This window comes from Rhinatrema bivittatum, chromosome 1, assembly GCF_901001135.1.
Source record: "Rhinatrema bivittatum chromosome 1, aRhiBiv1.1, whole genome shotgun sequence".
NCBI classification, from domain to species: Eukaryota; Metazoa; Chordata; class Amphibia; order Gymnophiona; family Rhinatrematidae; genus Rhinatrema; species Rhinatrema bivittatum.
In genome coordinates this window covers 215375687-215390778 of record NC_042615.1, presented here as the reverse complement: position 1 = coordinate 215390778, position 15092 = coordinate 215375687, and the positions used below count along the sequence as shown (strand labels likewise).

Sequence of the window (15092 nt, the reverse complement as noted above, 5' to 3'; positions counted from 1 at the left end):
AAGGCCCAGCCACGGGTGCACAGCTTCTTCTAGCGCCGCTGCCGTTCCCGCTGGGCTTGAACGTGCTGACAGCCCGGCGGCAACGGCAGCGGGAGAAACCGGGAGCGCGCGACACACCTGCCGGTGCTTGGCGGCGCCGCGGACCGGCAAAAAACTCCCACGGCCCGGTCCCGGTCCGCGGACCGGTGGTTGGGGACCCCTGCTTTAGGCGACCCCTGTGTTTTGGGCGTTCGACCCCCGCCGGGGTCGCGACCCACAGGTTGAGAACCGCTGCTCTATAGAAAAGAGCAGGTTTGCTGACATTTATTTTCCTTTGGAATTTTGTTCTCCCCTTTTCTGTTTTGATATGCAGAAGTTGTGGATCAAGACTTATAAATGCGCTACCTGGTGAGACAACTGTGTGGTAAGAGTGTGTTAAGCCTTGAGCTTATGGTGGCTCCACAGATAAGGGGCTGATAATGGAGACTAGGTGGAGAGGGGGTTTGAGACCCTAGTCAGGCGAATCCTTGAGACTTGCTCCAGACTAATTAATTATTATCTGGGGTCACAAAGAGGGTATGTGGAACCTGTTAGGTAAGACTGGCATTGAATCACTGGACTGCATCACACTGGATAACTTTAGACTTGTTTCTGAGCAGGTCTAAAGTTAACCAGCCTCAGTGGCTAGATAATGTGCTACTTAACCAGGTATCTTTAAAGATATCCAGCTAAGTAGCACAATGAAAAATAATGAAATCAATACAGCAGGCCATCCCCTCCCCCCCAAAAAAATATATCTTGTAAAGGCCCTGTTGGGCTGTGCCCTCCTCACCCCAAATGCCTTCAATATTAAGAAGACACCCCTGTCCTGGTGCAAAACATCACCTGGTGAACCGAGGTGATGTTTTGCAAACGTGCCTCGGTATATAAAAAACCCTTAAATATATAAATATATAAATATATAAATATATCATAAATTATAAAATCAGCCTGAACTTGGATACCTCAACAAGCAAGACTTTGTATGCAGTGCAACAATGGAAAAACTGAAACATTACCGTTACTCATAAAACATCAAAATAAAGAAATATAAAAAATCATAGTAAAACAATACCAATAAAATGAATAAATATTTAGAAACAGCTGATGAATAGAATAATATCAAATAATAAAAATTTCACACACATTTTAAAAATTTTCTAAACACCTAAAAAATATTTCTAAACAACCGTCAAATCAAATAACATCCAATAATTATTAATAAAAAAAATGTTCTCCATGCCTGGGAAAATATGATTTCCAGCCACCCTGAGATTGTCATAAATTAGATGGTATAGGAGAGGGTGCAAACAAACTTTCTGCTCGTTCTATCCCATATGCAGTCATATACACACACACACACACACACACACACACACACACACACACACGCTCTCTCTCTCACACATGCAATCCCCCCCACACAAACAGGTTTTCTGTCTCCCACATGCATCCCACAAACACAAACATGCTTTCTCTCCCCTCACATGCAGTCACACACACATACATACCATCTCTCTCTCTCCCCGATGTAGTCCCTCACACATACACAATCTCTTTCCCCCTCATGCAATTCCACACACACAGAGCCTCTCTCTCCCCCACAAGCAATCCCCACACACAAATGCTCTCTCTCTCTCTCCTCCTCATGCAGTCACACAAACACACATACTATCTCTCTCCCCCTCATGCAATCTCGCACATGCACTCTTCCTCTCTCCCTCATGCAATCTCACATCCACATACACACGCTCTCTCTTTCTCCTCCACATGCAATCCCCCCCCCCACTCTCTCTCTTCCCCCCATGTAGGCACTCACACATATATGCTTTCTCTCTGTTCCCCACATGCAATCACTCATACACACAGGATCTCTCTCACCCACATTCAGTTCCACACACACATTCTTTCTCTCTCACTCTCTGTCTCTCTCCCCCACATGTAATTACTCTCACACACAATCTCTCTCTCCCCAAATGCAATCACTTACACACAATCTCTCTCTCCCCCACATGCAATTCCACACATACACAAGTTCTCACACAGACACATACACACACATGCACACAGGCTGTTACACAGAGACACATACAGATGCAAACAGGCACACTTGGCCTTTTCAGGCCGCGGTGGGATGAACTCCTTCATGGCCCCGCTGGCTTCTTCTTCATCTTGGAGTGCAGTGGGTGAGTTCCATCGTGGCTCGGCTGGCCTTCTCTACCTTTTGGGCCACAATGGGATGAGCTCCATCATGGCTTCACTGGACACCTCTTTCTTTTAGGCTGTGGTAGGATGAGCTCCACCATGGACCCACATGCCTCTCTACACTAGAGGGAGGAAAGCTGTGTGTGCCCGCGGGAAAAGTTGTGCGTAAGTGCACACTTGCACAACTTAGAGGGAACACTGCTCAGTGGTGCTTTGCTGCCATACCATGCCACTAAAAATGGCCTTGCATGCCACTCCTGGCACGTGTGCCATAAGTTGCAGACCCCTGTACTAGATCCTAGCCAGGGTTTAATGCTATAGACAATTTAGATAGTGAGGGATTTATGTACTGTAGTCCCTTGTATGTACATATTTTTAACCCAATCTTATGAGCTGCAGAAGCTGCTGTCAAGAAGGAATAAAGTGCTTATATGTACAAAATCTTCAAGGCATCACTACAAAGGAATTATCTTGTGCCTACTCTGTTAGTGCTGGACTAACAACGAAGGATTAGAGGATGTATAAATAATAGGAGGCTCTGCATATAATGCAGTCTTTGCTCTGTATATAGTACAAGCGGATGAAACATGGAAAATGGGTTCTAGTACATGCATGGTACTGCTCAAACTCATTTGCATAGAAAGCCTAAACCATTATTCTGGGTGGTGCAGTGACTAGGACAACACTGATATGATAGCTGTTAAATGTGGTAGTTTTCCAATTGCATGTATTACATCAGTTTGCTTACGCACAATTTTTAGGTTGCTGCCAATGAACTTCATCTGAAGCAGCAGTGTTATTTGGGTTATGGTAACCTTTGGTCTGAATGATAACATTGTTCATAATGGTCAAAGATGGTGAAAGCCAAACACCTGTGCTTTAACCAATGCAAAAGCAGCGATTGTCAAGTGTCATTTTGAGTAAATGTTAAACCCTCAGCAATGCAGGTGATACTGGATATGGCTGCCGGTCATGGCTTCTCACCCCCATCTCTGTTCCTAGCAAACCACTCTCTGTCATCGCTGTGTTGAAAAGTCAGTTTTGTCCAAACTGGGGTGGGGGTGGGGGGGGGGATGACCCTTATAATACGAACCGCTCACAGTAGCAGACATAGTGCTTGCCTGCTGCATGTTGTACAATATTGTACAATATCTGGTATGGCATCCTAGCACAGATTAACTGTGACTCAGAAGAGAATCTTCACTGCCCCACTGAACATCATCAGGAAAGCACACAGAGTGGAAGCCAGCTTCACAACAGAATCATCGAGCACTGCTTTGCTTGTAAGTACAGGCATGACCTCTGTTCAACCTGTATGTGTTCGCCGAAGAGTAGGTGTTCAATTTTTTTTCTATCATTCTCTGTGTACTTTTTTGTTTTTTTATGCAGGAATCCTTTTCCATCTGAGCTCCCATTGAAGCGCAGCCTTTATGCACAAGGAACATCTTGGGGGTAGTCACAGTGAGGAGACTGATTTTGCACGGTTACCATCCAGCTGCATTCTGGACAGTGCAAAGCCCTGTGCTCGATGACATATACAACACTTATCTGGACATGTCACAAAGCTGGGAGGCCGGCATTGTTCCTTTTCAAAACAGATGACACTAAAGCTCATCATGGCTGTCCCTCACACTGATGACACTGGGAAAACAGCATGGACGCTTATGACCACCACACCATCCACCTGTGTGCATTGCTGTACAATGGCCCGACTATGCATCCAATCAGAATTTGTTAGAGACATGGTGTTTCATGCTCATAGCTATTGATGTCCTCCTAGGCATCAGGTTTGTTAGCCTTTGTCTTCTGGTGTGATGGAGCTGGTGCACTGTGTGTGTCTTGTAGTTCAAGAAGCCATTATGCCTTGCTGTTTACATCTAATCATTTCAGGCCCTCAATAAAAAAATCTTCTGTGGGAAAGGCTGATTGCAAGGTGTCATGTGTTGTATGTTCTGATCAGCTAAGCCAGAGGGACCCTGGCTTTGGTGCAAATGTTAGGTACTGCCTGCCTTTATATGTGTCACCACAGTAACATACATACTAGTATCATAGTAATGATGACACTATAGCACCAGATGGTCCATCCAGTCTGCCCAGCAAGCTTCTTACAGTAGTATCTGCTTCTCTGTGCAGGATACCCCCATGTTTCTCCTAAGGATAGTAACTGCTGCTCCTTGCAGTTATCCCCAAGCCTTATGATAAGGGTAGTAATATTTACAATCAAAATCAAGTAACTGTCAAACCCATAACAAATTACTGCTAGCAACATTTTTATTAGATGAGGAGCCTTCTTGATAATTCAGACAATGCTACTTGAGGTTCTTTGCTTTGGGACTTGGCCATAGTAGCCATCCTATGCTTTTTCCCTTATGTCTGCATGTCAGTACCCCAGACTGTAAAAGTCAGGGCCCATGTTGGTTGTCATCTGTATCCAATTTCCCTTTCCCCTTCCTCTCCTGCCATCAAAGCAGGACTGTTCCCATCTTTTTTGTGATTAAACAAACACTAAGTATTCATACGTTATAATCTGATGGACTCCTCGCCTCCCTCCCACACCCCTTGCCTCCTTCCCACACCCCTCGCCTCCCTCCCACACCCCTTTTGTAAATAGTTATTTATCTCTGTTCTCCCCCCTATATTTCCTATCCCCAGTTTTAGCGCCCCTGTTACAATGTAACTTTTGCTTCTTCAATCTGTGTCTCTTGTTACTTGGTTACGGTTAACCGCTTGTTCGATGTAAACCGAGTTGATTTGATTTGTATCAAGAAAGTCGGTATATAAAAGCCTTAAATAAATAAATAAATAAATAAATAAATAAAGCAGTTGTGTCAAAAGCTTACGGCTATTGGTTGAGGGTAGTAATCCTCATGCCTTCTGTTAAGCATAGTACTGTGCAAGTTACCCTCTTGCACCCTCTTATTTCCATCCTCTAACCTTTAAGGATCCACAGTGTTTATCCCATGCCCCTTTGAATTTGACAGTTTTCTTCTTCACCACCTCCTTTGGAATGGAATTCCAAACATCCACCACCTTTTTCGTGAAAAAATATTTCCTGACATAGGTTCTGGGTCATTTTTTTATGACCCCTATTTCTACTGTTTCTTTTCCTACAGAAAAGATTCGGTTTTTGCATCATTGAAACATTTCAGGTATTGGAAGGTCTGTATCATATCTCCCCTGTGCCTCCTCTCTTCCAGAGTATATATATTTAGATCCTTCACCCAATCCTCATAAGTCGTTTGATACAGACCCCTATACCATTTTGGTCACCCTTCTCTGAACCACCTCCATCCTGTCTCTATCCTTTTTGAGAGAAGGTCTCCAGAACTGAACATAGTACTCCAGGTGACGCCTCACCAAGGACCTGTAAAAGGGCATATCACTTCCTTTTTCTTGCTGGTTATTCTCTCTATGCAGCTATCACCTTATCACATTGCTTCACCATCTTCAGGTCACCAGAAACTATTACCCCAAGTTCTCTCTCTTGATCTACGCACATCATTGTTTCATTCCCCATCATAGACAGCTCTTTTGTAATATCACACCAAAAATGCATGACTACATTTCTAGGCATTGAATCCCAGCTGCCAAATCTTCAACCACTCTTCAAGCTTTCTTAAATCACTTTTCATTCTTCCTACTCCTTCAGACATGTCCACTCTGGTGCAGATCTTAGTATCATCAGAATATACAGAACCACAAATAAGGACAAAAATAACAGAATCATGAAGAATAAATCAAACGAGAGAATGGAAGATTCTCAAAACAACTCGCTGACTAAGACATGAAAAGTAACATTTCATAACTATCCTTATTCTTTGCCTCTTGTACTGGATTAACTGTAATATGTACTAGAACATCTTTCTTGATAGGTATTGTTTGTTGGTTGAATCATAATTATGAATGTCACTTTGTAAACCGTTGTGATCTACATTTGGAATGACAGTATATAAAATGTCTAAATAAATAGCATCCGTAAATAGACAAACTTTATATTCTATTCCTTCCACAATGTCATTCACACAGATATTGAACAGATCCGGTCCAAAACAGATCCCTGTGGCACTCCACTTAACATGGTTCTCTCTTCAGAGTAGGTTCCATTTACCATTACATGCTGTCTCCTATCAGTCAACCAGTTTGTAATCCAAACCACCACCTAGGCACTCACTCTCAAAACTCATTTTATTCACAAGCCTCCTATGCTGAATCCAAGTAGATCACATCGAGCACTCTTCCTTGATCCAATTCTCTAGTCACCCAATAAAAAAAATCAAAGATTGGTCTGACAGGACCTTCCTCTGAATCTATGCTGCCTTGGGTCCAGCAAGCCTAATAGTTCACTATCATTTCCTTCAGAGGAGTCTCCATTAATTTTCCCACCAAGGTGAGGCTAATTGGCCTGTAGTTTCCAGCCTTCTCTCTTCTGTCACTCTTATAAAGAAGGACCACAACTGCACTTCTCCAGTCTTGCAGCACCACTCCCATTTCCAGGGCTCTTTTGAACAGGTGTTTCAGTGGAATTGCCAGCACATCTCTGAGCTCCCTCAGTATTCTGGGATGAACTTCATCTGGCCTTGGCCTTGTCCACTTTCAGTTTACTGAGCTTATCCCATACATTCTCTTCTGTAAACAGAGTTTCGTCTACCCCATCCCTATCTATGTTCTTGTCAACCAAGGTCTTCTTTAGTGAACACCGAACTGAAGTATTGGTTTAATCTCATGATTATAAACATGAAAGCCCTTCACAAAGTCTGATATATTTATAAATGCTTTCCACTTTGGCTATAAGATATGCATTCACTTTCACACACCAAATGCTTGATATCCATATGCAGTGTAGAACTTGAGAAGGAACAGGGACAACAGCAAGTGTCAGGCACATGTTGCATAGGGAAATATTTTCGGAGGACTAGTGCACTCAAAGACACATCCTACTGCAGAGTGGCCCTCTTCAGGTAACAAAAATCAGCATATCTAATGTGTAAAAACTGGATGTCAGAACAAATTGCTGATGGTGAATATAACAAAATTGTAGCCCCATGTTTCTTGAAAGTTATTGCCATAGCTGCAGTCAGAGGAATAAGACGGCCCTACCAAATGCCTTTCCATTATGCTGTTTCTGTCAACAAATGTAGCTTGATGGACTCTCTACCTGGGTAATATCAAGCTAGGTTGAGAGAACATTGTATAAATCTCATCGTTGTGTGTTTCCTTACTCTGAAGGACATCAAATATTCACAAGAGTTAACTGTTCTGTTCGTACATCTCACTCTGCATGTAAAAGTGGCCCCTAACCCCCCTACATTACTACCTAAACCTCGCCTCAAGTTACTAGGTGGGACTCCTATAGTAGCATAAATAACTGCTTACTATGGTGTCACCCCCAAAGGATCTCCCTTTTTCTCTCCCTCTCCCTCCCACATCTCAGGCTCTTCCCCAGCCTAAAAATGCCCAAAACAGAATTTGCAAAAAAATCAAAAATTGCATTATGGGCATATTGCATGACATTGCACGCTATTGAAAAAGGAGTAGTTATTTTCAGCATTAAAACTGTGCGATAACATGTGTTCTGGCTTCACAAAGCCAGCCCACTTTTACAAAATTATCTTCCCCGACTCCTCCCCAATCCCTCCCCTTTTAAAAATTAGCATCACATCATTATTTTTAACATCTTCTGTGAAGGACAATGAGCCTTATTCAATAAAGATTTTTTTTCCTTTTGTCACAGAATGGGGAAAATAATGCCTTCCTATATAAGGCCTCTGACAGACAAAATGCTGTTGCTGTCGATTTTTTATTCATAGTATTACACATAAATGAACACACATTACAGTACTTATGGGTAAAGTACAGGGCATTGTGAGAAAAGTAAAGAGTAAGTATACATAAAGTGTGATGCTAAAAATAGAGCAGACTAAAATAAGCAGGAACAGAAAGGTCTTTAAGATTAATGTGAGGATGCCTGTGACATCTAGTACATTGTTACACATCTTTTTTTTAATGAATTAATGATATATAGGAGTTCTGCTTTCCACAGCACTTAAATGTCTTATTACAGTTCACTTTTTTGCTATATTACTGTTATAAATTCATTAAAACTTTGTACAATGTATTCATTTTTTGTTCAGATTTATTTATTAATTTTCAATAAATAAAGGACAAAACAAAGAACAGTAAAACTAAAATAAACAACATGTCAGTCGGGTATACAACACAATTTTCACAAAGTCAAATTAATCTAGGGGCCCAGACCTTCAAATAAAGCAATAAATAATTAGTTCATTACTACTATGACATACACAGCGCTGTACAAACATACAAAAAGGTAGTCCGTGCTCAAAAGAGCATACAATCTAATAAGACAAACATACAGGACAAGAGACAATGGTTAAAAAGAAAGTTAGTTAAGACTAAAAGCAGACAACACAATTTTCACAAAGTCAAATTAATCTAGGGGCACAGACCTTCAAATAAAGCAATAAATAATTAGTTCATTACTACTATGACATACACAGCACTGTACAAACATACAAAAAGGTAGTCCGTGCTCAAAAGAGCATACAATCTAATAAGACAAACATACAGGACAAGAGACAATGGTTAAAAAGAAAGTTAGTTAAGACTAAAAGCAGACAATCAGGCATAAGATTTAAAAGTGGTTTCAAAAAGGTGGGTCTTTAGATGGGATTTAAACTTGGCAAGAGAGGGTATTATGACGCACCAGTTCAGGAAGATTATTCCAAACACACGGCACATCCAGGTGGAAAGCACGGAGTCGGGAATTGGCAGTAAAGGGCACAGGTAGGAGTGACTTACCTGCTGAGCAGAGTGCATGAGGAGGGATGTAGAGAGAGATAAGAGAGGAGAGGTAGTGAGGTGCTGCAGAGTGAAGACATTTGTAGGTTTAATACAGTATAATTGTTTCTTTCTTTTATTAGCTTTATTTTTAAATTTGGAACTGTTTTATAGCACGACACTGTAGTAAAAAATAAACAGAACTTATAGGCTTTATCTATAAGCCCAACTTTGCACTTAGTAATTATGCAATTGCCAAACTAATTAACCCAGTTGAAAGGCAATTAAGCCAGTGTTCTCAATCTTATCTGTTCAGCGCGAGTCCAGGGATCTATCTCAACATGCTACTGGGAAGTCCAGCAAATCCTTATAGCGGATGACAGGTAAAACCCAAAGATCTCACAGATGTCTTCATGAGATTTATCAGCAGAACAGATTTACTAGCTTGCCAAACTCTTTTAAGGAATATTTGGCAAGACTTCTGCTATACTGAGCAGATATAGAGTATGAAACTTATTCTTAACTTACAAATCACAAATGTAGTGACCTGCACAGACAGTTATGTCTGCAAAGCTATCTTAACAGAGCTCTGGGGAATCCATGAGGAAAGCCTGAGGATAATGTCCCAAGGAAAAAGTCTCTTCTGGATAATATTCAGTTTGGATAATTGAGAGTCCTTTTTCTCTGACTCAAACTCATGAGCCACCTCGCTTACTCTAATGCGACCAGCACTATTATGCAGCTTGGATGCCACTCACCACTGAACACAGCCAAGAGCAGCATGGGATGCCGCCTTGACACACCATCCCAGCTTGCCTTGTCTCCTGCTTTGCCTCTCCTTGCCCTTGACCTTGACTAGATATCCTGGTATTGCCTATGTCTCGGACCTTGACCATTTTTCACTTGCCGCCTGGACTTGACCTTCACCTTGGATTCTGACCTCTCCTTGTCTGCTGCCTGCCCTGACCTCTGACCTGTCTCTAGTATCGCCTTGTCTCCTGCTAGCCTTGACCTCAATCTGTTTCTGGACTCTTGTTTACCTGACTACTCTTGGGACCCACCTAAGTCCTGCCGGCCACCAGAACCCAAAGGATCAACCTGTGGGGAAGGTAACTGGTATAGGCAAAGCTCCAGTCTGACCCACCACAGGGCTTGTTCACCAGCTGTCATCAAGGGCCTACTAGGTTCACCTACTAGGCTGCACCAACCACGCCACAACTCTAAGGGCTCACAGATACCGCACTCATTACATGTGCATTTCAGCAGGCCTCAAGTTCAATGATGCACATCCTTATTTAGAGTCACTGGCATTTCTCCTACAAACCCAACTAGGACAGAGTAGGGGACTGGGCTGGTTCGTGGCATCATGGAGCCATTTTTTTACCTAAAGGCTTAATTGGCCTAGAAGCAGCCTATCTTGTTGGGATGTGGCAGGTCAGCTACCCTGGCAATAGAGGGATCTGGTGATTTTTCTTGTATTTTAGCTGGTTCAGATCTTTTTGTGTGTTTGATTAATATTAATAAAGCTATGATCCTTGATATCCAAAATCACATGGTTGTAATTATTTGTTGGTTGATTGTGTTGCATTGTGTGAAAGAGGGTATGTGATAAAGAATGGCCAAATGGTCCCATATGCCCATGTTAGTATTTTACTTAATTCAAAAGGAACATCCCAAGTGAAGCTGTTTTCAGGCTGTGATACCTCATATATATCTAGAGCCTCTCAATATTTATCGGAGGGTGCTCTCATAAAGTCATATTTCAAGCGTTAACTGCAATATGTGGGCAAAGTTATACGCTGTGTGGACTTGTTTATAATCACTGGTATCAACAGTCCCTTGATTTTGAACAATGCTTTTGCAATTTTTTTAAATAAATTTTTCGTTTAAGGTTAAAGATAAGATGGAAAACGATCACTTATCATTATATGCTGAGCGTGCAAGGGTGACAGCTTTTCTAAAGAACACCGACATGAACCCGACACGTCCGTGTTTCGTGGACTTCTTCAGGGGTTTTAAATTTTCAGCAGTGTCTACAATATAAACAACAGAGGTTAAAGCATTTAAACCATGACTTTTAGTCAAAAACAGTATAGAAACATATGTCATCCAGTGCTAAAAGCATACATTGTTGAAAGCTTGTCCCATCATATGAACGCTTCGTGCATGATCACAGCTTAAAGAAGCAGGATCCGCCATCACTCTACCGTGCTTTATTTAAAGAGAAACCTCAGAGTTAGATGCAGACCAATCAGAATGAAAACCGGAAATGACGTTAGTAAGCTCAGGCTAAAATGATGATGACCACTCAATGTTGTCATTAAGTCCTGCTGGAGCTTCAGTTGCCAAGGTGAAAATCCACCACTGTTCCCTGTAGTTGAGGTGATTCATGACGTCACCACCCCTTGAGTTAATTTGTACCTGCTCTAAAACAGTCCATTGTAATTGATCAAATGTATGAGAATATTGGGAGCAGTGTTTGACAATTGGGGCTTCAATATTAGCTGTATTGATGCAACTTCGATGTTCGCGTAGTCTGACTTTTATTTGTCTTTTAGTGCTGCCCACATATAGGAGGGGACATGGACATTGAATGAGATAAATTATACGTGTGGACTCACAAGTAGTATTTGCGTTTTTGTAATATATTAGTACTAATATGTTAGTATTTTGACAAATAAAGACATTACCTTTTTCATTGCTAGCTGATCATGTAGTGTACTGTGTATGAAAATAAAGTGTTTATAGTGCTACTGCTTTTATAGCAGTATTCACTTTATTTTTTTTATATTATATTATATTATATTATATTATAAAGCTTACAATGGAAAAGCTAATCACCGAATATATGTAATTAGGCTTATAGAACAAAGCGGTATAGAAGATTGCTTTAAAATTTGTGCTTAAGACTTGGCATAAAATGTTAAACACAGAATTCACACTATAAAGGAACCATTTTTGTCAGCCTGTATTGCCTTTGTAGAGAAGCTCAATACAAACATCTGCTTGGACAAAGCCATCATGGTTTTAGCCAAGGGATTTCTTGCCTCACCAGTTTGCTACATTTTGTTTAGTATGAAAATAAACATTAGAGGTGAGCCAGCTGATATAGTGTATCTAGATTTCCAGAAAGCATTTGACAAAGTCCCTCATGAGAGACTTCTTAGGAAATTATAAAGTCATGGGATAGGGGCAGGGACCTGTTGTGGATTACCAATTGGTTAAAAGATAGAAAACAGAGAGTAGGACTAAATGGCAAATTTTCCCAGTGGAGAAAAGTGATTGCTGGAGTGCCCCAGGGATCTGCTCTGGGACGACTGCATTTTAATATATTTATAAATGACCTGGAAATGGGAACAATAAGTGAGATGATCAAATTTTCCAATGACACAAAATTATTCAAAGTTGTTAAATCACAAGAGGATTGTGAGAAATTCAAGAGGACATTACAAAACTGGGAGACTAGACACACAAATGGCAAAATAAATGTAATGTGGACAAGTGCAAGACGATACACTTGGGGAAGAGTAACCTAAATTATAGCTACACAGTGCAAGGTTCCACATTAGGCGTCACCATTCAGGAAAAGGATCCTAGGTGTCATCATTGATAATGCGTTGAAATCTTCTGCTCAGTGTGCAGTAGCATCCAAGACAGCAAATAGAATGCTAGGGATTATTAGGAAAGGAATGGAGGATAAAACGGAGAATATCAGAATGCCTCTGTATTGCTCCATGTTGCAACCTCGAACTGTGCAGTTCAAGGTCGCCACATCTCAAAAAAGATATAGCAAAATGATAAAGGGGATGGAAAGGCTAAAGAGGTTAGGACTTTTCAGCTTGGAGAAGAGACTGCTGAGGGGAGATATGATAGAGGTTTGTAAAATAATGAGTGGAATGGAACAAATAAGCATTAATCAGTTGTTTATTCTTTCAAATAGTAGAAAGACTAGGGGATGCACAATAAAGTTACTAAAACTAATAAAAGAAAATACATTTTTACTCAGTGCATAATTACTCTGGAATTCGTTGCCAGAGGATATGGCTTGTTCACCAGCTGTCGTCAAGGGCCTACTAGGTTCACCTACTAGGCTGCACCAACCGTGCCACAACTCTAAGGGCTCACAGATACCGCACTCATTACATGTGCATTTTAGCAGGCCTCAAGTTCAATGATGCACATCCTTATTTAGAGTCACTGGCATTTCTCCTACAAACCCAACTAGGACAGAGTAGGGGACTGGGCTGGTTCGTGGCATCATGGAGCCATTTTTTTACCTAAAGGCTTAATTGGCCTAGAAGCAGCCTATCTTGTTGGGATGTGGCAGGTCAGCTACCCTGGCAATCGAGGGATCAGGTGATTTTTCTTGTATTTTAGCTGGTTCAGATCTTATTGTGTGTTTAAAAATGGTTTGGACAAAGGGGAAAGCCGACAGTCGCTCAGCAGCACATGGTTCGGAGAGAGGTATCTTCAAAGGATACTAATGATGCATTAGAATTAGGACATCCTGAGTGAGGTTCCAATAATAAGAAAAGTAGTCCAAGTGCCTGTAACTAAAAACTCACTTGAGCTAAAGAATTCTAACGTATCCCTTTAAAGTTGATAATGACACACAAGTAAGAACTTTACTGTAAGAACTACTATTGCAAAATGTATTTGACATCACAAAGTAGCTTAAAGTCACCAGAAGAACTGTAGATTTATCTTTTAGTGTCTAAGGCCATTTTATAATGCTGTATAGAAATGCAATATTTAGTCATGAAGCGGCTATTGACCATTTAATTAATGGCATTTATACCACACAGGTATGTCATTGTAGATTTGAATGGGCACTCAGACTAAAGTTTAGTCTTACAATGGTTGAACACACATTTCAGCTAGGACGTCTTTTTAAAAACAACAGCATGATTTTAATTTTTTCTTTGCAAATCTTGTGCATGTGGTATTCTGGGCCATGTTTTCAAGAGGTTTTTTTTTTTCATAGACATTGAGAGGAAAAAACCCTTTTGAAAACAGGCCTCTTGGGCTTTGTCTTGTAATCTCTACATCTCTGGTTCCACTCAAACTGTAGTAGTACTGTATTGTTGTGCTATTAAATGTCTGTCATCTGATGCCTCTGTCTTTTATAATGGTAGTAAACTGTTTTGCTATCATTCCAGGGTGACCAAGATGACAGGTCTTTGAAGCAGTGTCGGGCATCCAGTCCCAGTTCCACTGGATCACTAGGTTGTGGCCGTTTCACACCAATATCCCGTTCTCCTCAGCATTACAGCAGACCAGGTAAACAATAATCAGACTCATGGAATTTTTTTCATATCATCTGCCTAATTGTAACAATGCAACCATATTTCCAGATTCCAATTGATTTTCTGCACAGTAAATACTATTGTTGTGTTCAGGTTACCTTTGAAGGCTTATTGTAATTCGCCTTGACTTTTGACCGAACAGGAAGATGGGACTTGAAGATACAGGGCCACACCTAATGATGTCTGATCCAGCTTTGTTTTCATAATTCTCTGAAGTAAACTTAGCACCAGGTTTTCAGTTAAACATCAATTTGGTACTTATTTGTTCACTTTCATAAGGTGCATACAGTCTCCCAAAAACTTGAGATTTGTATTAACCGGCTTCCCAAATGTGTTCCCTCTTTTTCCCCTTTAAGAAATGTGAGTGGTGGTGATATTTTTAATTCCAAACCATGAAAATGTTTCCAGCATTTGATATTCAGCATTACACTTTCATATTTGAAATGTAAGTGAACTGACTGGCACCAAATAACAAAAAAAGAAGAAAAACGAATGAGTCTTTAAAGGCCATGAAATCATGTGACAAGATATTTAGTTGAAGTAAAACTTCTGTAACTAAATCCTTAGCTGGTATCTTTTCTTCTTCCTGTAAAGTGGTTAATTCACCTTCTCCTAGGAAACAGCGGCAGACATCTCACCGTGTTGCAACTTTCAGCTTTTGCTCTGATGGGCAAAGTAAATTTTGCTAAGAAAATACACATGTAAGGTACCCTCACTAAATACACGGCATCTGTCCTCATGCTCATCACAATATGATCTAGTTCT

At 40.8% G+C, this 15092-nt stretch overlaps 1 protein-coding gene across 1 annotated transcript in view; it reads left to right on the top strand.

Annotated features, from left to right (window-relative positions):
* ABLIM2 (actin binding LIM protein family member 2) overlaps nt 1-15092 on the top strand; it is a 431671-nt gene that overhangs the window by 244701 nt on the left and 171878 nt on the right. The window contains exon 11 of the mRNA XM_029591702.1: nt 14181-14301. Within this exon, the coding sequence (XP_029447562.1) occupies nt 14181-14301 (121 nt within the window). The remainder of the gene's footprint in view (nt 1-14180; nt 14302-15092) is intronic.